Source organism: Notolepis coatsorum (genome assembly GCF_963971535.1).
Source record: "Notolepis coatsorum genome assembly, chromosome: 11".
Classification (NCBI taxonomy): domain Eukaryota; kingdom Metazoa; phylum Chordata; class Actinopteri; order Aulopiformes; family Paralepididae; genus Notolepis; species Notolepis coatsorum.
Genome location: NC_140175.1, coordinates 15,019,520 through 15,042,673, shown reverse-complemented (window position 1 = coordinate 15,042,673; position 23,154 = coordinate 15,019,520). Strand labels below are relative to the sequence as shown.

Sequence of the window (23,154 nt, the reverse complement as noted above, 5' to 3'; positions counted from 1 at the left end):
ATCTGGCTGCACGTTAGCCTAGCTTAGCACAATTAATGGAAGCGGACTGCATGCATACTGGAGAGAAACATATCGTCGCTGCCGTATGAAAACTACTTATCTCCGGTCATTTGGTAATTTCCATTATTTAAATTGTCTTTACTGGTAAGGAATGTTTACATGGTTTTCAATCATGTGAGCCAGTTTCATGACCCTAGGACATAATATGAAACACATTGAAAACCCAATGTATGGCTTTAATAAACATTTATGGATGTCAAATCTGAAAATTAGGCTGTTTATCCTGAATTCAAAAGTTAACTTTTTGGAGATAAGAGGTATTCATCAGACAGCGACGATATTTTATTTTTGGCCAAACTGCTTACGGCACACATAAAAATTGCGATTCTAATCGATTCTAACATTTTCCAATCGATGCAGTTGAATCATCACCTTAGGGTCGATTATAGCAGGTGGACGTAACATTAGCTCCCTATCTCGAAGACACTCTGATGTCACGAGACCGCCGCCATCTTGGTATAGGGGGACCATACGGATTCCTACCATCAAATCCATGCGTTGAGCTCCGTTTTTATTACATGTTTTATCACATTCTTGTTCATTTCATAACATTTTCATACGATTTGTTTTGAAAATATTGAGGCCAACATGGCATTTCACTATTTCGAAAGCCTTTCTGGTGATTCTAAGGCGAGATATGGGTCAAAGAAGCTCCCCCTGATTACCACGACCACAACACCAGAGCGAGTTAGCCGAACGTTAGCCACCAGCCACTTTTTCCTCCGTGATGGTATAAAACTTGCGATTTGGATTTCTGTTTTTGTCATTAGTACAACGCGTAACACAGCAGCTCTTTGGCATTGTGAAGGACTGAAGAAAATTCCGCTTGATAGTCTTTAATTTGCCGCTTTAACGATCCGTTTCTCCACTAAATGAAGTGTACACAATGTACCAGGCGGGGCAGTTTCCCCCTACGCTGCAGTTGCGTAGCAACAACAGACAGGAAGTTGACTTCGAGAATAGTGCGAGCAGACGCTGCAGAAGAAGAGTAGCGGATGTGTGTTTACGTCGGTAAACTGGAAGGAAACCGGTATCCATCTTCTCGTCTCTCTCCGGAGAAGACGATAAGCTAATTTTGCCTTAACCCTTCCACTGCCACACTACCGAACGGTTAACCCTTTCACTGCGACAATAATATAATGTTAACCATTTCACTGCCGTGCGACAAAGGGTTAACCCTTTCACTTACCACACTACAGAAGGGTTAACCCTTTACTATCACACACTATAGACGGTTGATCGTCTGTAGTGTGTGATAGTAAAGGGTTAACCTTCTGTAGTGTGGTAGTGAAAGGGTTATAGGGATGCTCGATATTGGCTTGTTTACCGATACCGATATACCGATATTGTCCAACTCTTAATTTCCGATACCGATATCAACCGATACCGATATATGCAGGGTTTCCCCCCCCAAAAAACGGAATAATTTCAGGTAATTAACATAACTTATTACATGCCGTTTTCACATTCGCCGAAATGCTTGCTTGTGATTGGTCAATAGCGCGCGTCAGAGGTCCGATATTACCCGATAACGGATCTCTGTGGAACAATAATGACCGCTGTGCGCAGCTGTTCGCAATCAAGCCCACTGACATCAGTGCAATCAGACACTGCCGGCTGCTGGGGAAGCTGCCAGCGATGACAGGGCGGAGCAACGAGCGGAGCCAGAACCAGTGTTGCGAGTCGATGTAAAATGAATTAGGTATATTGTTAGTAAGTTAGCCATGTAATAAGCGGGATAATGTATAGCTATACTCGGTCATTGTCGCAAAATAATTGACCTTCACTGACGTTTAAAACACCTCGCCGAGGCGGCTCGGTATTTTAAACTCCGTGTCGGTCAATTATTTTGCGACAATGACCTCGTAGCTATACATTATCCCTTACATATCTCTTGTTGTGGAATTAACACAACATTATGCATACTTTTGACAATAAATTAAACCAGAATTTGTTCTTACTTGCTTGCCTGGGTAAATAAAGGTTATAGAAATGTAAAAAAAAAAAAAAAAAAAAATGTTGAAAACCGATAGATATTTTCCGATATCACATTTTAATGCCAATATCGGCCGATAATATCGGACGTCCCTAGAAAGACCCTCGCTCACCTTGAGCAGCAGCTCCACCACCTCGGTGTGGACCAGGCCGTGGACAGACTCTCACCTTGAGCAGCAGCTCCACCACCTCGGTGTGGACCAGGCCGTGGACAGACTCTCACCTTGAGCAGCAGCTCCACCACCTCGGTGTGGACCAGGCCGTGGACAGACTCTCACCTTGAGCAGCAGCTCCACCACCTCGGTGTGGACCAGGCCGTGGACAGACTCTCACCTTGAGCAGCAGCTCCACCACCTCGGTGTGGACCAGGCCGTGGACAGACTCTCCGTTCACGTGGGTGATCAGGTCTCCGGCCTTCAGACCAGCCTTGTGGGCAGGGCCGCCGTCCTCCACGTTCTGCCCCGACGGACGAGAAGGAAATTACTGTCATTATTACATTATTATTACATTACACTAATATATGAATTCATTCAAGACTTCATAATACACTGTGTGTACTGTAATTATAGTAATCATATCTATCTGACTCATACTATAGTCTACCCATATAACTCCATATATATATCCATATCCATATCCGTCTGTATATACCTACATATAATCCTTCTATATACCTACTTATACACCTGCAGATAACCCATATAACTCTGTATGATCGCATGTACAATAATGCTGTATATACCATATATATATATATATATATTTATGATTACTGTATATATATATATATATACTGTATATATCCACATCTGTCTCTGTACATACCTGCATATAATCCTTTTTACATATCTGTAGATACTATCTCTGTACATATCCCTTAACTATTCTTACGCTGCTGGCCAGTATGACTTACTTACTACCATAGTGTCTTTATACCTGTATCACTGTACATATTAATACTGCAACTCTGCACATACATCGGATTAGCACTATTACTCAGTAGTACTCATTTATATATTTTATACCCAGTTTAATCACCTGTACACCTGTTCTGGTTGGATGCCAAATATATTTTTGTTGTACTGTACTCGTGCTGCATGACGACAATACATTTTAATCTAATCTAATCTAATCTAATCCGATAGTTGATAATACAGTTAGAGACCCAAGTCTGGGAGAAGGCTGAGGAGCCCAAAGGCTGTGAAAGCTCGTCACAGACTGAGCTTCTTCCCCTCAGCCGCCAGGCTGATCAATGCCTCAGGCCCCCGCCCCCCCCCCCCCCCCCCCCCATCTGCCCCCAAGTGACACTGGCACAATGACACTGACTGCACTGCACTAGTCCTCACTGGAACTCTGCACTCTACACTTTATATATGTCATCTCCCGCCTCGACTACTGCAATGCACTGCTCGCTGGCCTCCCGGCCACTGCCACTAAGCCTCTTCAACTCATTCAGAACGCAGCGGCCCGCCTGATCTCAAACCTACCGAAGTCGGCCCATGTCACCCCACTTCTTAGGGACCTGCACTGGCTCCCCATTGCTGCACGAATCCGCTTCAAGGCCCTCGACCTAGCATACCGTGCGGCAAAGGGAACCGCTCCCGCCTACCTCCGGTCAATGGTCTCTAACTACACACCCTCAAGACCCCTACGCTCTGCATCTTCTGGCCGCCTCAGACCTACTCCTATCCAAGCTCCGGGAGGGTCATCAAAGAGAAGTCGCCTATTCTCAGTCCTTGCCCCACAATGGTGGAATGAACTACCCACCCCAGTTAGGACAGCCGAATCACGTCCAATCTTTCGCCGTCGACTAAAGACGCACTTCTTCAACCATTATCTGAATAAAAAAAAAAAAAAAAAAAAGAAAAAAAAAAATCTAACCCTAACTAACCATACTGTCATGCACTTGTCCTAATAAACTAACCTACACTGTAGCACTCAACACTTTGATGAACATTGTTGCTCAGCTGATAGAGTTGTGCCCTTCCTGATGGCTTGTCGTACAGAACTTGTAAGTCGCTTTGGATAAAAGCGTCAGCTAAATGACTAAATGTAAATGTAAATGTAAATATATATATATATATGTGTATTTAATTGATTAATCCTCCACTGCACTGTTTTTTGTCCTGTGTCTGTGTTGGTGTTTGTCGTTTACTGTAAAAAAAAAAAAAAAGGAAAAAATGCATAAACTGTAACGCTGCAACAATTACCAATGTGTTTTTACACAAATGGCTTAATAAAGGAATCTGAATCTGAATCTGAATCTGAATCTTCCACTGGAGGCTGGCGTCGCTCGGCTCCTCACCCAGACCATGTGGTAGACGGTGTAGACGTCACCGTCGCAGGCGTACACCCGGATGGCCCGCAGTGTGAAGCCGAACTTCTTGCCGGTGCTGTGGATGACGATGGGCTGGCGACAGTAGGCGGCGCAGAGGGGCGACTCCCGGCTGGGCGAGGAGTCTCGGGAGGAGGGGTCCGAGGAGAGGGAGTAGGGGGATATGGGGCTGGCCAGCGGGGACGCCCCGAACATATCTGGAACCATAAAGAGAAGGGTAAAAACGGTAAATAAGACTGCGTTCATATAGCAGCTTTTATCACATTCACCCACTCACTCCAGGGTTCCCCCACAGACATTGCAAAAAGAAATTCAAGGCCTTTTTCTTTTTGATCCACTTTTTCTCCCATTTTCTATATTTTCTCCCATCCCAATTTCGTATCATCCAATTCAACCCTCCCCTGTCACGGACACTGTTTCTTGCCTCCCACAAGCCAGCTGCAATGTGGACTAAGTCATACATAGCACAAGTCCCCTCCGGTACTTGAGGTAACAGCAGTCGCATCTTTTCACCTGCGCAGCTCGATCTCTCAGTGGCGAGGAGTAACGCGTGGGAGGCTCACGCTGCCCCCGACACTTCCTGATTCTACTGCGCAGGCGCACCAACCGACCTGTAGGAGTCGCTGTCCACAACGCCCGATCCCCACCCATCAGTTTCCCACCCCCTAATACGGCCAATGTGTATTAGTACGGACGACCAGCTAAACTGAAAGCAAATGTGGAGCGCTGGGCTCGAACTGACGAGCCCAGCGTCTCCAGCATTTCGTGGCGAGTGCCTTGCCCACTACGCCACGTAGCCGCCCAAGAAATTCAAGGACTTTTAAGTACTTTTCCAAGCACTATTTTTCATTTTTAAGGATGTCATTCGAAGGATACAATTCACTTTTAAATGCTGTTTTTTTAAGCATCTTCTTTGCCTGCTTGCTTGCCAGCTAGAGCATCACACACGAAGAAGAAATGAGGAAAAGCCGCTGGAGAGCGCGCGAGACAGCGACTCGGCAGATTTTATTAAAACGGAACACAAAAAAAAAAATTCTTGATTCATAACAAGTTGATCATGGATGAACAAAACATTCAATGTGAATGGTTGATTTGAATGTCAAGGACCTTTTTTTAAGCACCTTGTTAATTTTTTTTTGATTTATTTACATTGGCTGTGACGATACAGTGATGAAGTCTATGCGCCCAGGTTCGGAGGTATACTCTATCAGGAGAGAGAGTGACGTCATGTGAATCACGCACAAAACAATTATTTATATTTGATATATAATTGTGCATTTGAAACACAAACATACTTAAAATGAGTAATTATTATTCATTTGAAACATGTTTATTTTATTTTTAGGGGTCTAACATCTAAAATTTAAAAAACTAAATTTCTTCTTCTCCTTCTCTCTTACCAGGGGGGGGGGGGGGGGGGGGCGGCGCCCCAGCTCGCGAGTTGCGTGGCCGGTGGGCACAGCTACGTCCGTTAACATGGGAGCGAAAGTGAAGCGCTGGTTGCCTGCCCGCCTGCCTGCCCGCCTGCCTTCACGCACGGCTGGTGTGTTTGTCTACCGGGCTGCTGCGCTCGCTGCCGCTCCACGACACGGAGCTCTGGCTGCAGGCGCCACGCTGGGCCAATTTCACACGTATCCGTGGGGGCGCTTTCATCTCTTTCACACGGTCCCTTTCCAACGCAGACGGTTCTAATTCTAACTCTCCGCACGGCTCAGCTCTGACCCTGCTGCTGGATCCCATCTTCCAACGGGCTATGACTCACCCGAGATAAGAGGTGTGTGTGTGTGTGTGTGTGTGTATGTGTGTATACAGTATGTGTGTAATGTATAGTATACAGTATGTGTGTGTAGGTGTGTATACAGCATGTGTGTATGTGTGTATACAGCATGTGTGTATGTGTGTCTGTATACAGTATGTGTGTGTATACAGCATGTGTGTATGTGTGTATACAGCATGTGTGTATGTGTGTCTGTATACAGTATGTGTCTGTATACAGTATGTGTGTGTAGGTGTGTATACAGCATGTGTGTATGTGTGTCTGTATACAGTATGTGTGTGTATACAGTATGTGTGTAGGTGTGTATACAGTTTGTGTGTGTATGTGTGTATACAGTTTGTGTGTGTAGGTGTGCATACAGTTTGTGTGTGTAGGTGTGTATACAGTATGTGTGTGTATGTGTGCATACAGTTTGTGTGTGTAGGTGTGTATACAGTATGTGTGTATATACAGTATGTGTGTGTATGTGTGTATGTGTGTATACAGTAAGTGTGTATATACAGTATGTGTGTGTATGTGTGTAATTGTGTATACAGTATGTATATACAGTATGTGCATGTGTATGCGTGTGTGCAGTGGTGGAAGAAGTACACAGTTCCTTTACTTAAGTAAAAGTAGAAATACCCAGATAAAGTCCTCCATTCAAATGCTACTCAATTAAAAGTAGAGAAGTATTTGCTATTGAATGTACTTAAGTATCTAAAGTAAAAGTATGCATTCTACAGGACGTTTGTGTATCCCAGTGCTTGGGAGCGTTCAGTCCTCGATCCATTGACCTCTAAAGGTCATGTTAAAGTGGTATGTGGTCCAGTTATGCTGCTCTGATTAAAGGTTGTGTTAAAGTGGTATGTGGTCCAGTTATTCTGCTCTGATTAAAGGTTGTGTTAAAGTGGTGTGTGGTCCAGTTATGATGCTCTGATTAAAGGTTCTGTTAAAGTGGTATGTGGTCCAGTTATGCTGCTCTGATTAAAGGTTCTGTTAAAGTGGTATGTGGTCCAGTTATGCTGCTCTGATTAAAGGTGATGTTAAAGTGGTATGTGGTCCAGTTATGCTGCTCTGATTAAAGGTTCTGTTAAAGTGGTGTGTGGTCCAGTTATGCTGCTCTGATTAAAGGTCATGTTAAAGTGGTATGTGGTCCAGTTATGCTGCTCTGATTAAAGGTTGTGTTAAAGTGGTGTGTGGTCCAGTTATTCTGCTCTGATTAAAGGTTGTGTTAAAGTGGTGTGTGGTCCAGTTATGCTGCTCTGATTAAAGGTTCTGTTAAAGTGGTATGTGGTCCAGTTATGCTGCTCTGATTAAAGGTTATGTTAAAGTGGTATGTGGTCCAGTTATGCTGCTCCGATTAAAGGTTCTGTTAAAGTGGTGTGTGGTCCAGTTATGCTGCTCTGATTAAAGGTCATGTTAAAGTGGTGTGTGGTCCAGTTATGCTGCTCTGATTAAAGGTGATGTTAAAGTGGTATGTGGTCCAGTTATGCTGCTCTGATTAAAGGTTATGTTAAAGTGGTATGTGGTCCAGTTATGCTGCTCTGATTAAAGGTGATGTTAAAGTGGTATGTGGTCCAGTTATGCTGCTCTGATTAAAGGTTATGTTAAAGTGGTATGTGGTCCAGTTATGCTGCTCTGATTAAAGGTTATGTTAAAGTGGTATGTGGTCCAGTTATGCTGCTCTGATTAAAGGTGATGTTAAAGTGGTATGTGGTCCAGTTATGCTGCTCTGATTAAAGGTTATGTTAAAGTGGTATGTGGTCCAGTTATACTGCTCTGATTAAAGGTTATGTTAAAGTGGTATGTGGTCCAGTTATGCTGCTCTGATTAAAGGTGATGTTAAAGTGGTATGTGGTCCAGTTATGCTGCTCTGATTAAAGGTTATGTTAAAGTGGTATGTGGTCCAGTTCTGCTGCTCTGATTAAAGGTTGTGTTAAAGTGGTATGTGGTGCAGTTACGCTGCTCTGATTACGTCCTCTTGTAAGTTGACAGGCTTCAAATGTGAAAGTATATAATCTTCATACATTTCTGCCATGTTTTCTATGCAAAGTAAAAGTGAGTAAAAGTATAAAGTTCCCTAAAATGAAAACACAAGAAGCTCAAAATTGTAAATGGTGCATTTATATAGCAGCTTTGACCAAAGCACTTTACAATTTTGTTCCTCACATTCACCCATTCATTCACACACCGACGGCGGAGGCGACCATGCAAGGAGCCGACCTGCTCATCGGGAGCAATTAGGGGTTAAGTGTCTTGCTCAAGGAGACATCGACACACTGCCCGGGAGGAGTGGGAATCAAACCAGGAACCTTCCGATTACCAGACGGCCGCTCTACCTCCTGAGCCATTGTCACCCCCCAATTGTACTTATAAGTAAAACATACCAAGTTACTTTCCACCACTGTGTGTGTGTGTGTGTGTGTATATATGTATGTATGTATGTATGTGTGTGTGTGTGTGTGTGTGTGTGTGTGTGTGTGTGTGTGTGTGTGTGTGTGTGTGTGTTCTTCAACCTACCCCCAGGGATCATCAGAGAAAGGGCGCTGGCTGAGACGGACTTGGTGACCTTAGCCACGACCCCGAGCCTGTCGCCAGGGGCCTCGACCCGCAGGGTGGCCGTCTGCACCGCCTGGGGCCCGTCCGGACTCTCCACCCCCTCGCCTCTAGAGGGCAGCAGCTGGTCCAGATGCTCAGAGAAACTCCCTGACAACCACAGCAGAAACAGAGAGTAAGAGACACAGCCAAGCAGGTAATTAAAGGAGTTAGACCCCCCTAGGCGTGATCTAATGAGTATAACACACAACTTCAAGTGATGTAATGCTTTTATACAATGGCCGAATTCACCCAACCTTATTGCTATACAATAAACACACAGTAATTGAAGCATAATGGAGATTTATTCACAAAACCATCCACAGAGAAAGTAGATCCAATAGTAGATCCAAGTCTGACAACAAAAAAAATCTACGGCCATTTTGTTTTTGTTTTAAAAGTCTGCGATGTTTCTTTCGTTTCACAATGGGGTCATGACAAACCAATTACATAATCCAACATATGTGTAACGAACTAACATATTCCAGTTGACTATCTTTTTTGGAGGATTAGTTCAAAATATATTCATACTCCCATTTGTCTATCTATGGCGGACTCATTAAGACTCATAAATTAAAAAAAATTAAAAAATGTATTCGGTTGTGGGAGGGATCTGGGGTCACGTGGAGTGTGTTATACGAAATAACAACGGCTAACTTGACTGTTTCAGCCAATCAGAATCAAGATATTTGCATGCCATTGTATAAAGTACCAGAGAGCGTGGCTCCGCTGTGGGTGCTGCCGGGCGTGGTGGCGTCGTCCCGGGGCAGCGCCTCCAGGGAGAAGGAGGTCTTGCTCGGGTCCCCGATGCCCGAGGTCTCGTCGCCCTCGCTCTCGGCGGAGATGGCGAACTTGGGGAGCAAGCCGGGGCGAGGGCCGTGACCGGTGCTGTCCGTGTCTGAGGAGTGGGACAGGGAGGGCCTGGGGGAGGGGGGAGGTGGTACATGGTTATGATCCAACATGGTTATGATCTAACACGGTTATGTTCTAACTAGTGCTGTCAATAGATTAATTATTTTTTAATAATTAATCTCACAATTTTCTGTAATTAATCTAGATTAAAAATAGCATTTTTCCATTTAAGACCGAAGCTTGTAACAGATATTTACTTGAGTAAAATCATGGAATTAATGTAAAATCAACACAAAGAAAGTATATTTAGATTCAAATACTATTTTAATAGTAATATAAATCATATTAACAACAAAAATGTGTTCCATCTTCATGTCAGATGATTTTCAAAAAGGTGCATGAGTCGATGCAAAAAAAGAACAAGCAAATATACTGCTGAAAGTTCAGAACGTTGAAGATTTTTCACTCCATAGATTAGTCTAGATTAATTTATTTGAATGCTTTAATTAATTTAAATTAATCTCCAAAGTTAAAGCATTAATATTTACAGCCCTAGTTCTAACAGTTATGATATAACACGGTTATGATCCAACATGGTTATGTTATGATATAACACTGTTATGATATAACACGGTTATGATCCAACACGGCAGACGTACAGGTCAGTGAAGTCCGGCGTCCAGCTGAGAGAGTCGACCGTCAGCGGGCTCTCGCTCTTCTTCTCCTCCGTCTCGCCCTTCTCCTCCAGCTGGCCGCGGGACAGATCCAGGCTGCTGTAGACCTGGTGAGGGACAGACAGAGAGACAGACAGAGGGAGGGACAGAGGGACAGACAGAGGGACAGACAGAGGGAGGGACAGAGGGACAGACAGAGGGACAGACAGAGGGACAGACAGAGGGACAGACAGACAGAGGGACAGACAGAGGGAGGGACAGAGAGACAGACAGAGGGACAGACAGAGGGACAGACAGAGGGACAGACAGAGGGACAGACAGACAGAGGGACAGACAGAGGGACAGACAGATGGACAGACAGAGGGACAGACAGAGGGACAGACAGAGGGACAGACAGAGGGACAGACAGAGGGACAGACAGACAGAGGGACAGACAGAGGGAGGGACAGAAAGACAGACAGAGGGACAGACAGAGGGACAGACAGAGGGAGAGACAGAGGGACAGACAGAGGGACAGACAGAGAGACAGACAGAGGGACAGACAGAGGGACAGACAGACAGAGAGACAGACAGACGGACAGACAGAGGGACAGACAGAGGGACAGACAGAGGGACAGAGAGGACATTGTACATCACTGTTGCACTTTACTGTTACATTTGCACTCTGGTCGGATACCAAACTTCTTTTAGTTGTACTGTACTTGTGCTGCATGATAACAATACAATTTAATGTAATCTAATGTAATCTAATGTAATCGAATCATCGAATGTAATCTAATATAATGCTGCAATGCAGCACAGACATGTGTGTGAGTGTGTATTGTGTCATGTGAGTGTGTATTGTGTGAGTGTGTATTGTGTGAGTGTGTATTGTGTCATGTGAGTGTGTATTGCGTGAGTGTGTATTGTGTGAGTGTGTATTGTGTGAGTGTGTATTGTGTCATGTGAGTGTGTATTGCGTGAGTGTGTATTGTGTGAGTGTGTATTGTGGCATGTGAGTGTGTATTGTGTCATGCGAGTGTGTATTGTGTGAGTATGTATTGTGTTTGAGTGTGTATTGTGTGAGTGTGTATTGCGTGAGTGTATATTGTGTGAGTGTGTATTGTGTCATGTGAGTGTGTATTGCGTGAGTGTGTATTGCGTGAGTGTGTATTGTGTGAGTGTGTATTGTGTGAGTGTGTATTGTGTCATGCGAGTGTGTATTGTGTGAGTATGTATTGTGTTTGAGTGTGTATTGTGTGAGTGTGTATTGTGCGAGTGTGTATTGTGCGAGTGTGTATTGTGTTCCACATCACAATACGATTGAACCGATTTGCAGCGGAAGAATTATGCAAAGCCGAGAAGACGAAGCCAGCATTACATGCTGTAGGGAACGAGGTAGAGAGGTAGAGAGAGAGAGAGAGAGAGAGAGAGAGAGACAGAGAGAGAGAGAGGGAGAGAGACATAGAGAGAGGCTGGGAGGACTGACCTTGGAGAAGCGGTGAGAGCAGGAGGAGAACTGTCGCAGCTCCACGTTGAAGTCTTCATCGTTGGTGTCCTCCTCCTCTTCCTCCTCCGTCTCCAGGTGATCGTACCGCTCGGAGCGAGCTGGAGAAGACGTATCGAGTTACATTCAGTCGTTTATTCATTCAGTCATTCAGTCATTCATTCATTTATTCATTCAGTCATTCAGTCATTTAGTCATTCAGTCATTCAGTCATGCAGTCATTTAGTCATTCAGTCATTTAACAGTAATTTAACAGTCATTCAGTCATTCAGTCATTCAGTCATTTAGTCATTCACTCATTTAGTCATTCAGTCATTTAGTCACTCAGTCATTCAGTCATTTAACAGTCATTTAACAGTCATTCAGTCATTCAGTCATTTAGTCATTCACTCATTTAGTCATTCAGTCATTTAGTCACTCAGTCATTTAGTCATTCAGTCATTCAGTCAGTCAGTCATTCAGTCATGCAGTCATTTAGTCATTCAGTCATTTATTCATTCAGTCATTCAGTCATTTAACAGTCAGTCATTCAGTCATTTAGTCATTCGCTCATTTAGTCATTCAGTCATTCAGTCAGTCAGTCATGCAGTCATTCAGTCATTCAGTCATTTAGTCATTCACTCATTTAGTCATTTAGTCATTCAGTCATTCAGTCGTTTAGTCATTCAGTCATTCAGTCGTTTAGTCATTCAGTCATTCAGTCATTCAGTCATTCAGTCATTTAGTCATTCAGTCATTCAGTCATTCAGTCGTTTAGTCATTCAGTCATTTAGTCATTTAGTCATTCAGTCATGGACGCTTTCACATATAGTGTTGGTGGACTCTGTGCGGTTCGGGGGGTGAAGTTGCAACATTGTTGCATTCTTCATTTGGTTCGTCTGCGTTCACGTTGCAATTTGTCAAGCGCACTAAACTTTCTGAACAATGTCACACGGTCGAAAAGGGCGCTCGTGGAAATGCATGTGTGTGACAGCGAGCCCTGTCTGACTCCAGATCAGCGGAGCTGCGGAGGAGTCACAATTTTCAGTCGGTGTTAGGGTGACCAGGTGTCCCGCTTTCGATTGTACTGTCCCACCATTTTACCGAATGTCCCGCGTCCTGCATATTGAGAGGATGTCCCTCTTTTCAAAGCAAAAAGAAAAAACATGGGTCTAAAAGCCCCTCCCTACAGTAAACGTAGCAAGCCGCCTCTTGTCCACACACATTGCTCTGCTCGTGACGCTACCTCATATCGCAGATCCGATTGGTTAGGTAGTAATTTAGCGCTCTGCTCGTGAGAGTCGTGACTCACTTCCTATATTTGGTCCGCGTTTTGGTCCGATGAAGCGAACCGAGACCTACGTTTTCAGGCGGACCAGAGTTTGCGTGTTTGGTCCGCACCAGAGTTCGACTGAGCATTCACACCACCCCCCAAAAAAAGCGGACTATCCGAGAAAACGAACTCTGGTCCAATAGTCCGGACCAAACAGCTCTGGTGTGAAAGCACCTTAAGTCATTCAGTCATTTAGCTCAGTGGTTCCCAAAGTCGGGGTCGCGACCCAAAGGTGGGCCGCGAGCAGCCACGGATGGGCCGCGAGATGATTTAAAAAAATAAATAAATAAAAAAAAAAAAAAAAAAAAAATTATTTTTTTATTTAATTTTTTTTTGTCAGGCCACTGAACTTAGAAGCAGGCCAGGACAGTATTTCTAGTTGTATTCTAAAATTCTATTCTATTGTATTCTAAAATGTGACTATATGGTTTTATATTAACTTAATAAATAAACAAAAACGAAAAATCTACTTATTTCAACGAACATTTCAAACTAAATAACAGATTATGCACATAAAACGCTGAAAACAACCGAAGCAACAATAGTATTTTAATGAGGCTATTATTATTATCATTATTATTTTGCAACAAGTTAGCCCTCTCATAAATAGCACATATAAATGAATAACTAACTTGAACTAACTTAATAGGATTGAAGTGATATTTGGCTTAAAAAATCGGTCACCTGGCAAAAAAAAAAAAAAAAAAAAGCCAGACGATGTGCATTGGGCCGCGGCTCTCTGACGCCTTATTTTCTGGGTCCCGGCCTGAAAAGTTTGGGAACCCCTGATTTAGCTGACGGTTTTATCCAACCGCCACGTACACGTCCTGTACAACAAGTCAGCAGGAAGGGTACGACTCTGGCAGCTACAGTAGGGGTCAGTAAGACCCTGAACCAGGTCGGAGGTACGACTCTGGCAGCTAGGGGTCAGAGGTCAGAGGAACTCACTGTCGAAGTAGCTGGTGTCGTCTTCAGACTCCAACTGGGGGATGAACTCGGCCTTCTGCCTCAGGAGTCCGTTCCAGTCAAGGTCGTGGAAGAACCGATGGTGCTTCACCTCCACAGCCCCACCTAGAGGCGGACGACGGCATAGCAAGTATAAATAAACATACCGTTTGAACCAATGCATCTGAACAAACAAATGTGTATATAGCGCGCAAGTACACACACACACACACACACACACACACAACCACAACCCATATAATACTACCCAGATGAACTCTGTATGATAGCATGTACAATAATGCTGTATATACCGTAATATATATATATATATATTCTTACTGTATTGTATATCTATCCACATCTGTCTGTACATATCTGTAGATACTATATCTATATCTGTACATATCCCTTACCTACATTTACTAGTTACACTGCTGGCCCAGTATGATTTACTACCACAGTGTCTTCACACCTGTATCACTGTACATATTAATACTACAACTCTGTATATACACCTGGTTAGCACTATTACACTCAGTAGTACTACTTTATATATTTTATACCCAGTTTAATCACCTCTACATTGTATATTACTATCGCACTTTACAACAAGATACAAGATACAAGATACTTTAATGCCACACAACAATGGTTGGTGGTAATTGTTTTCGGTACAGATTGTTAAGCACTGGTTACATCAACATGAAACAGACATCAAACATCAAAAACGCCCCCCTCCCACCTCCCAATCCCACAATAAATACATAAATACATATAGGACAGTCACGGTAACAGTGTCAGTCAGTGACAGATGCTTGCCCGTCTGTGCAAGGGGGGGGGGGGGGGGGCGGGCCAGGGTGTTCAGTGTTCGGACTGCTGTGGGGAAAAAACTGTTTGTGAAGCGTGTGTGTCTGGTTAGGATGGACCTGTAGCGACCTGAGGGCATGTGCTGGAATAAGTGGTGTGCTGGGTGAGAGGGGTCGTTGACTATTTTACCAGAGCGGGTGACTTTACTGTTACATTTACACTCTGGTTGGATGCCACACTTCTTTTCAATACATTTGAATGGAACCCTGAAGTGCCCTGGCTGCGTGTGACACAAGACCAGAGGATGACATTGGACCCAGAGGAGAGAGAGAGAGAGAGAGAGAGAGAAGTGCCGATGCAGTGTTCCTCTCTCTCTCTCTCTCTCTCTCTCTCGCCCGCCGTGGGCCGTCGGCCAGGAATGATATCGCGGCCATAAATTATGCAGTGCAATTTCCTGCCAGTGACCTTTGGCAAAACGGAGCGGACGGACGGACGCGGTTGTTGTGAACGACGGCCACCTGCCCGGGACGGAGCCTGATGAATAACCCCCCCCCCGCACCTGATTCAATCCACCACTGGTCCCCGCCGCAGCATCGACCCGCCTTTTGTTCCCAGAGGTCACGGCCACCACCAGCGTTTATGGTCCACGGACCGTAATAATAATGGCGCCCGACCTTGCAGCTTGAAATAATTGTTAATTGATCAAAAGGAAAAGCGGGTTCCGAGCGGGTCGTGTGATAAACCGCTCAGCTGACCTCGCCTCCCCTCTGGTGACTTAAGAGTGATGATCTGATCTGTGTGCTGAGGTGGCCTGACTAACTGGAGGATCCACAGTGACGCACGGTACTACCTGTGGAGCAGAATGACTCGGCTCGTGTGTATTCAGGGTGTCAACGAGTTCAATTCCAGAGCTTTTTAATATTTAATAATACCACTTAAGAGCCCAATTTAACACCAATTTTCACGACCATACTAGCGGAAATAAACAAACCACACGTAGAGCCGACACTGAACTGGCGACTGCACTTGTCAATTCTCACGCGTTCCATACAAGCTCTCGCCCAGACGCACCCAGCTCCCGGTAGCCCCCCGCAAAAAACAACAAACATCTCATATATTGAATATTATTTCATCTCCTGACAGCTGGGCTGCCCCCCACCCCCCACATTTTTTTTTACTTGAATACCTGTGCAAATGAAATGTAAGACCTTTTAAGGCCTTAAACTGAGAATTATCTTTTTTTTAAGACAAGATACCCTGGTTCCATTTCATCATCATAATTTGTATTTATTCATACATGGAATTATGGATCACTTAATATGATCCACTAAATTCCATGGCCGGAAGGAACAGGAAGAAGAAAACTCTTATTGTACCTGCTGCCCCTACACACATACAGTAAGTACACTGATAAGACTGTTCATAGCGCAATGTTTTACCAAACCAAACAAAATGTACATACTTCTTTTGCAGAAATGAAAACATCACTATTAAATTAACATAAATACATATGTGTATCTATCTATCAGTTAATTGCATATTGACTGATGTTCATTCATTAGATTTAACAGACAACTTTCCTCAGCTACAAAGAGATGTGTAGGCCGGGTGTGTGTGTGTGTGTGTGTGTGTCAGGGTACCCACAGACAGTGCAAAATGAAATTCAAGGACTTTCAAGTACTTTTCCAAGCAAATTTTTTTTTATTTTAAAAGGGCATTTAAAAGGATACAATTCATTTAAATGCTGTTTTTTTTTATAGAAAAAAAATCTGATCCAACATCTATGGCTTAAAACCAATTTCCGACAATTAGTTACACTTTAAATAAAAAATATTCATTTCTTGATTCAGAACAATTGTATCGTGGATGAACAAAACTTTCAATGCGAATGGTTGATTTGAATTTCAAGGACTTTTTTAAGCACCTTGTTAAAAAATTGGCTGTTTTCAAGGAATTCCAGACCTTGACTTTTTTTGGGTAAAAAATCAAGCACTTTAAGCACTTCAAGGACCTTGTGCGAACCCTGGTGTGTGTGTGCGTGTGCGTGTGCGTGTGTGTGCGTGTGTGTGTGTGTGTGTGTGTGTGTGTGTGTGTGTGTGTGTGTGTGTGTGTGTGCGCGCGCGTGTGTGTGTGTGTGTGCGTGCGCTCGTACCCGTGCCCATCCTCTCCATGGGGTTCTGCCTCAGCAGCAGCGTGATGAGCTCCTGGGAGTCGGGGGCCGGGGCGTCCTCTCCCTCCGGCCAGTTGATCTCGTCTGCCAACAGAATGAATGAATGACTTTATTTGACAATATAAAAATAACACGTGACAGAAAGCACAGTCAGGGGATACTGCCAAGGATGAACACAAAAAAGCTCAGAGCTTATTTCCATTGTGATCCTTGTAGGGGGGGGGGGGGGGGGGGTAGGGGCATGTGATGCTTAGACATGCATCATACAGACATGACATCACAACACATCACATATACCATTTAACATTTATATACATAACAGACTCATAAACATGCAAGGGTGCCTTTTGCTGAGTGTCTAGGTTAAGTATAGTCCCTTTTGAGCCATGTCTTCAGGCTGGACTTGAATCTAACAGCATTGTCTACGATTTTCAGGTCACTGGGCAGACTGTTCCAAAAGACAGCTGCTGAATACAAAAATGACTCCTTCCCCATACAACTCCTGAATCTGACTGGCACAAAGTGGCACATAACCTAGTTGGGTATGCATGGGTGTCCCTGATTCGGTTGAAGTAGTTGTTGAAGTACACTGGCACTACCCCGTGCACGCTTCTGTGAACTAGGCACATCCCTATCTGGTTGACTCTGTCTTCCACCTTTAGCCCTCTCATGTTCTCAAAGTGTGATGAGTCAAGGTGGGTTCGGGCAGGTAGCCTTAGTATTACCCTGATTAGCTTGTTTTGTGATGTCTGTAGTTTTATTTTCTGACTTTTTAACCACAGGCCCCGCCCAGGTTAGGGTGCTGCACCTCTCAGGTCATAGTGTGATCATCATAATTACCTACCTCATAGTATAGTCTACTCTATATAACTCTGTATGATAGCATGTACAATAGTGGTGGGTATACCATAAATACCAAGTTTGTATGTATGGGACAAATTGACCACATATATATATATCCATATCTGTCTGAATATACCTGCATATAATCCTTCTATATACTGTACCTACGACGAGCTAGTCAAGATGAGAAGCACGTTCAGTCACAGACTCATACAGATCAATAAAGGAATATCTTATCTTATATACCTACGTATACACCTGCATATAACCCATACAACTGTACAATACAAAAACATTTACAATATAATATAATGCTGTATTATACTGTATATATATATATATATATATATATATATATATATATATATATATATATATATATATATATATATCTTACCATATATATTTATATATCCACTACTGCCTGTACACATACCGGCATATAATCCTTTTTACATATCTTTACTATATCTATATCTGTACATATCCCTTACCTGCTCTTACTAGTCACACTGCTGGCCAGTATGATTTAGTTACTACCATAGTGTCTTTATACCTGTATCACTGTACATATTAATACTACAACTCTGTACATACATCTGATTAGCACTATTACTGTATATAATGACAATACATTTGAATCTAATCTAATCTATTCACATCATAAAAAAGAAACATTCCAGGATAAGGACTTCTCTTTCCTTCCGCATAAAGATGTGCAAGACATTGAGCTTTATAAGAAATACGTCTATTTGTTTATTCCTATTTTTGAATTTCAAAGCAGGCGACGTTCAACTCCCTCCTCTGGGATGAAAATCACCTCCTCAACGCGGCCGAGTAAAGACTAAAAATACTTAAGTCCTCAGATATAATGTAGGTGCGCTCTTTACCCGTCGCGCTCAAAGCGCTCGCGGCTACGCTGGCAGAGCGACGACGCCAAGGAAGCCGTCTGTGCAAATCACCCAACGCCCCGCTCTCTCCTCTGCCCCCCGTTCGTCCTCCATTTTAATCAGATTTGGGCGGGAGCCATGAACGCGCACAGTATTGTGTGTGTGGCCTGAGGCCGCGGTGGCGTGCGCTCGGCGTGTTCGGGCGCCTTTAATCACCGCTCTGTCCCACCGGCTCGGCGTGAGTGAGAGCAGACCGGACCTGTCATGGCACATTTCCACAGGCTGCCATCAGAACAGCCGCTCTGTGAAAACACCTGCGCTCCCGGGGCGGCCGGGTGGCGTAGACTAGAGGACTAAGTGCTCGCCTACCAACGCAGAGACTCCGGGTTCGAATCCAGCTGTCAGCGCCAACTCCGGCTCGGTCAGTCGTCCCTACGAACACAATTGGCAGTGTTCGCGGTTGTGTGTAGCCGGTGGAGGTATGAGTCCTGGTCGCTCCTACAAGTCTACACCCTCCCCAGACCGACAGTAGGGCAGCATGTGGTAGTTCTACACCCTCCCCAGACCGACAGTAGGGCAGCATGTGGTAGTTCTACACCCTCCTCCCCAGACCGACAGTAGGGCAGCATGTGGTAGTCTACAGTACACCCTCCCCAGACCGACAGTAGGGCAGCATGTGGTAGTCTACACCCTCCTCCCCAGACCGACAGTAGGGCAGCATGTGGTAGTCTACACCCCCCTCCCCAGACCGACAGTAGGGCAGCATGTGGTAGTCTACACCCTCCCCAGACCGACAGTAGGGCAGCATGTGGTAGTCTACACCCTCCCCAGACTGACAGTAGGGCAGCATGTGGTAGTCTACACCCTCCCCAGACCGACAGTAGGGCAGCATGTGGTAGTCTACACCCTCCCCAGACCGACAGTAAGGCAGCATGTGGTAGTCTACACCCTCCCCAGACTGACAGTAGGGCAGCATGTGGTAGTCTACACCCTCCCCAGACCGACAGTAGGGCAGCATGTGGTAGTCTACACCCTCCCCAGACTGACAGTAGGGCAGCATGTGGTAGTTCTACACCCTCCCCAGACCGACAGTAGGGCAGCATGTGGTAGTCTACACCCTCCCCAGACCGACAGTAGGGCAGCATGTGGTAGTTCTACACCCTCCCCAGACCGACAGTAGGGCAGCATGTGGTAGTTCTACACCCTCGCCAGACCAACAGTAGGGCAGCATGTGGTAGTCTACACCCTCCCCAGACCGACAGTAGGGAAGCATGTCGTAGTCTACACCCTCCCCAGACCGACAGTAGGGCAGCATGTGGTAGTCTACACCCTCCCCAGACCGACAGTAGGGCAGCATGTGGTAGTCTACACCCTCCCCAGACCGACAGTAGGGCAGCATGTGGTAGTTCTACACCCTCCTCAGACTGACAGTAGGGCAGCATGTGGTAGTCTACACCCTCCCCAGACCGACAGTAGGGCAGCATGTGGTAGTCTACACCCTCCCCAGACCAACAGTAGGGAAGCATGTGGTAGTCTACACCCTCCCCAGGCCGACAGTAGGGCAGCATGTGGTAGTCTACACCCTTCCCAGACCGACAGTAGGGCAGCATGTGGTAGTCTACACCCTCCCCAGGCCGACAGTAGGGCAGCATGTGGTAGTCTACACCCTTCCCAGACCGACAGTAGGGCAGCATGTGGTAGTCTACACCCTCCCCAGGCCGACAGTAGGGCAGCATGTGGTAGTCTACACCCTCCTCAGACCGACAGTAGGGCAGCATGTGGTAGTCTACACCCTCCCCAGACCGACAGTAGGGCAGCATGTATGTGGTAGTCTACACCCTCCTCCCCAGACCGACAGTGGGGCAATGAGCGCAACGACCAGGAAGGGAATTGGCATAACGACTAAATTGGGGGATGGGAGAAAAAGTATAGAAAGGCAAAAAAAATAAACAAAAAACCCCAAACATCTACACTCTCTCCGAGTCTCACTGCCAGGCGGGCAGGATGATTTCCGGATAAATAATCGCCGTGCGCTTGGCCCGGCACCAGGAGAACGGACCGGGGGACGAGGAGGCGACTTTGCGGCAATGTTACACTTCAAAACGTGGCGCCGTGTCAAGCTGCGTCCGCACTTAACGCCATCTGTCGAGTAGCTTCGCTGTACTCGTTCGGGGGAGGGGGAGGTCTGCGGGTCTTAATCTCAAATAAATGGAGATATCGGCGCCAGCAGCTAATTCCATCTGGCCGACCCGGAGCCAGGGCTCTTTAATTCGCGCGGCGGAGCGCGCGGCTCGTGGGTTTCTCCCGGCGCGCTGGACGGCAGCTAGACGCCAGATGCTGAGGGACCGGACTCCACACTCCGCTCATCGTCTGCAGCAGCGGGGAGAGAGAGAGACGTCAGGCGTCGGGAAGATAAACGACCCCGTTAATGGAGATCGCTCAGCGCTATTGTGCGCTTGAGGAGGAAGACCACCATGTTTCATCTTTGGAGGTCGTTTCCTTAACGGGACGTCTTGCAGAGGGTCCTGCGCGGCTCTTTCCGTTATTATTCAGGGGAACCTTTCATTTAAACTAGAGATGTCCGATATTATCGGCCTACCGATATTATCGGCCGATATTGGCATTCAAATGTAATATCGAAAATTAGCGGTAAATCTTTTAATTATTTTTTTCATTTATTTTTTAGCTTTATTTACCCAGGCAAGTAAGTAAGAACAAATTCTTACTTTATTTATTGTCAAAAGTATGCATAATGTTGTGTTAATTCAAAAAATTCTAAAAGCCAATATCGAACATCCCTAATTTAAACCTTTCGCTTGCTGCCGACGTCCGTTCTCCTTGTGCGTCGATATAATGCGCAATTATCTTTAACTCGTCGAATGTGTACTTATTGTTATTTACTTATATACTTTATTTGTACTTTATAAATACCTGCATTTTTATTCCGTTAATTGTTGCCTTTTTATTCCTTTATGCTGTGGAGCAAACTGAGAGTAAGAATCCTAATTATTTGCATAATGGCAAATAATAATAATAATACGACAAATATCAAGAATCTGAATCACGAGTCAACAGGAACGGACAGGATGGGTGTGGAGAAGTCAGCCGTGGCCCTTTAATACATAATATGTGTAAAATTAGGTTCGCAGGAAGCAATCAATCCCAATGTCAACCATACTATTCTGGTTCAGTGCTTTAATGGAAAAGTTAATTGTTCAGAAACTCCAGGCCAGTTATCAAGGTTATTGCCTTAAAGTAACAGGCCCTGTTTGACAGTTTTTAATCTAAATTAATGGAACAGCAGTGTATTCCTTTAGTGTCTTTATACCTGTATCACTGTACACATTAATACTACAACTCTGATTAGCACCATTACTCAGTAGTACAATTTTATATATTTGACACCCAGTTTAATCACCTGTACATTGTATATCACTATTGCACTTTACTGTTACATTTGCACTCTGGTTGGATGACAAACTTATTTTCATGAATACATTTGAATCTAATTTAATCGAATGTGAACAAGGTGAGGCATGATGGCCTAGAGAGGTAAAGAGGCCGGCCAGTAACCGAAAGGTCGCTGGTTCGATCCCCGCCACTGACGGACAGGAGGGTGTATTCCAGCTGTGAGCTGGTGACTGAAGGGTGGCTGGTATTACATGTACGGTGCCCACCCTCCTGCCCAAGTGCCCTTGAGCAAGTCACTGACTGACTTTTCATTGCACTGTACTTGTGCTGTATAATGGCAATACATTTTAATCTAATCTAATACGATATTATTAGTACTGCACCTGTGTATACTGTACTTACTCATAGTGTATATTTAGATTCTAGTGTTTATTTATTTATGCATAATATAACTGATGGGGCATACAGACCCTCATCTGCACCTTTGATCGCATTACAGTACCTACTTGCTCATATGCGTATATTTAGAGTTAATTATATTGTTTACACTGACTATTTTTACTTTTCTACTGTACTATAATTGTATTGCCTATTACCCTGCCCATACCTGTATCCCCCCCCCCCCCCCCCCAATGCTGCTATGGTGCCTGAATTTCCCCCAAGGGGATCAATAAAGGAATATCTCAACTCAACTCATATCTTAGTACTTTTATCATGTCGTTTGTGTGATAGTAAAGGGTTAACCTTCTGTCGTGTGGCAGTGAAAGGGCTCAACTCAACTCAAGTCATGTCATCTCATGTCATCTCATCTCATGTCATGTCATCTCATCTCATCTCTCATCTCATGTCATCTCATCTCATGTCATCTCATGTCATCTCATCTCATGTCATCTCATCTCATGTCATCTCATCTCATGTCATCTCATCTCTCATCTCATGTCATCTCATCTCATGTCATCTCATCTCATCTCTCATCTCATGTCATCTCATCTCATGTCATCTCATCTCATCTCTCAT

General features: G+C 44.7%; 1 protein-coding gene across 1 annotated transcript in view; it reads right to left on the bottom strand.

Moving 5' to 3' along the window:
* Positions 1 to 23,154, bottom strand: part of mast4 (microtubule associated serine/threonine kinase family member 4) — a 275,602-nt gene that overhangs the window by 10,967 nt on the left and 241,481 nt on the right. Inside the window, 8 exon segments of the mRNA XM_084325402.1 lie at positions 2,389 to 2,511; positions 4,361 to 4,587; positions 8,670 to 8,855; positions 9,457 to 9,665; positions 10,256 to 10,377; positions 11,739 to 11,857; positions 14,017 to 14,139; positions 16,976 to 17,077. Of these exon segments, the coding sequence (XP_084181528.1) occupies positions 2,389 to 2,511; positions 4,361 to 4,587; positions 8,670 to 8,855; positions 9,457 to 9,665; positions 10,256 to 10,377; positions 11,739 to 11,857; positions 14,017 to 14,139; positions 16,976 to 17,077 (1,211 nt within the window).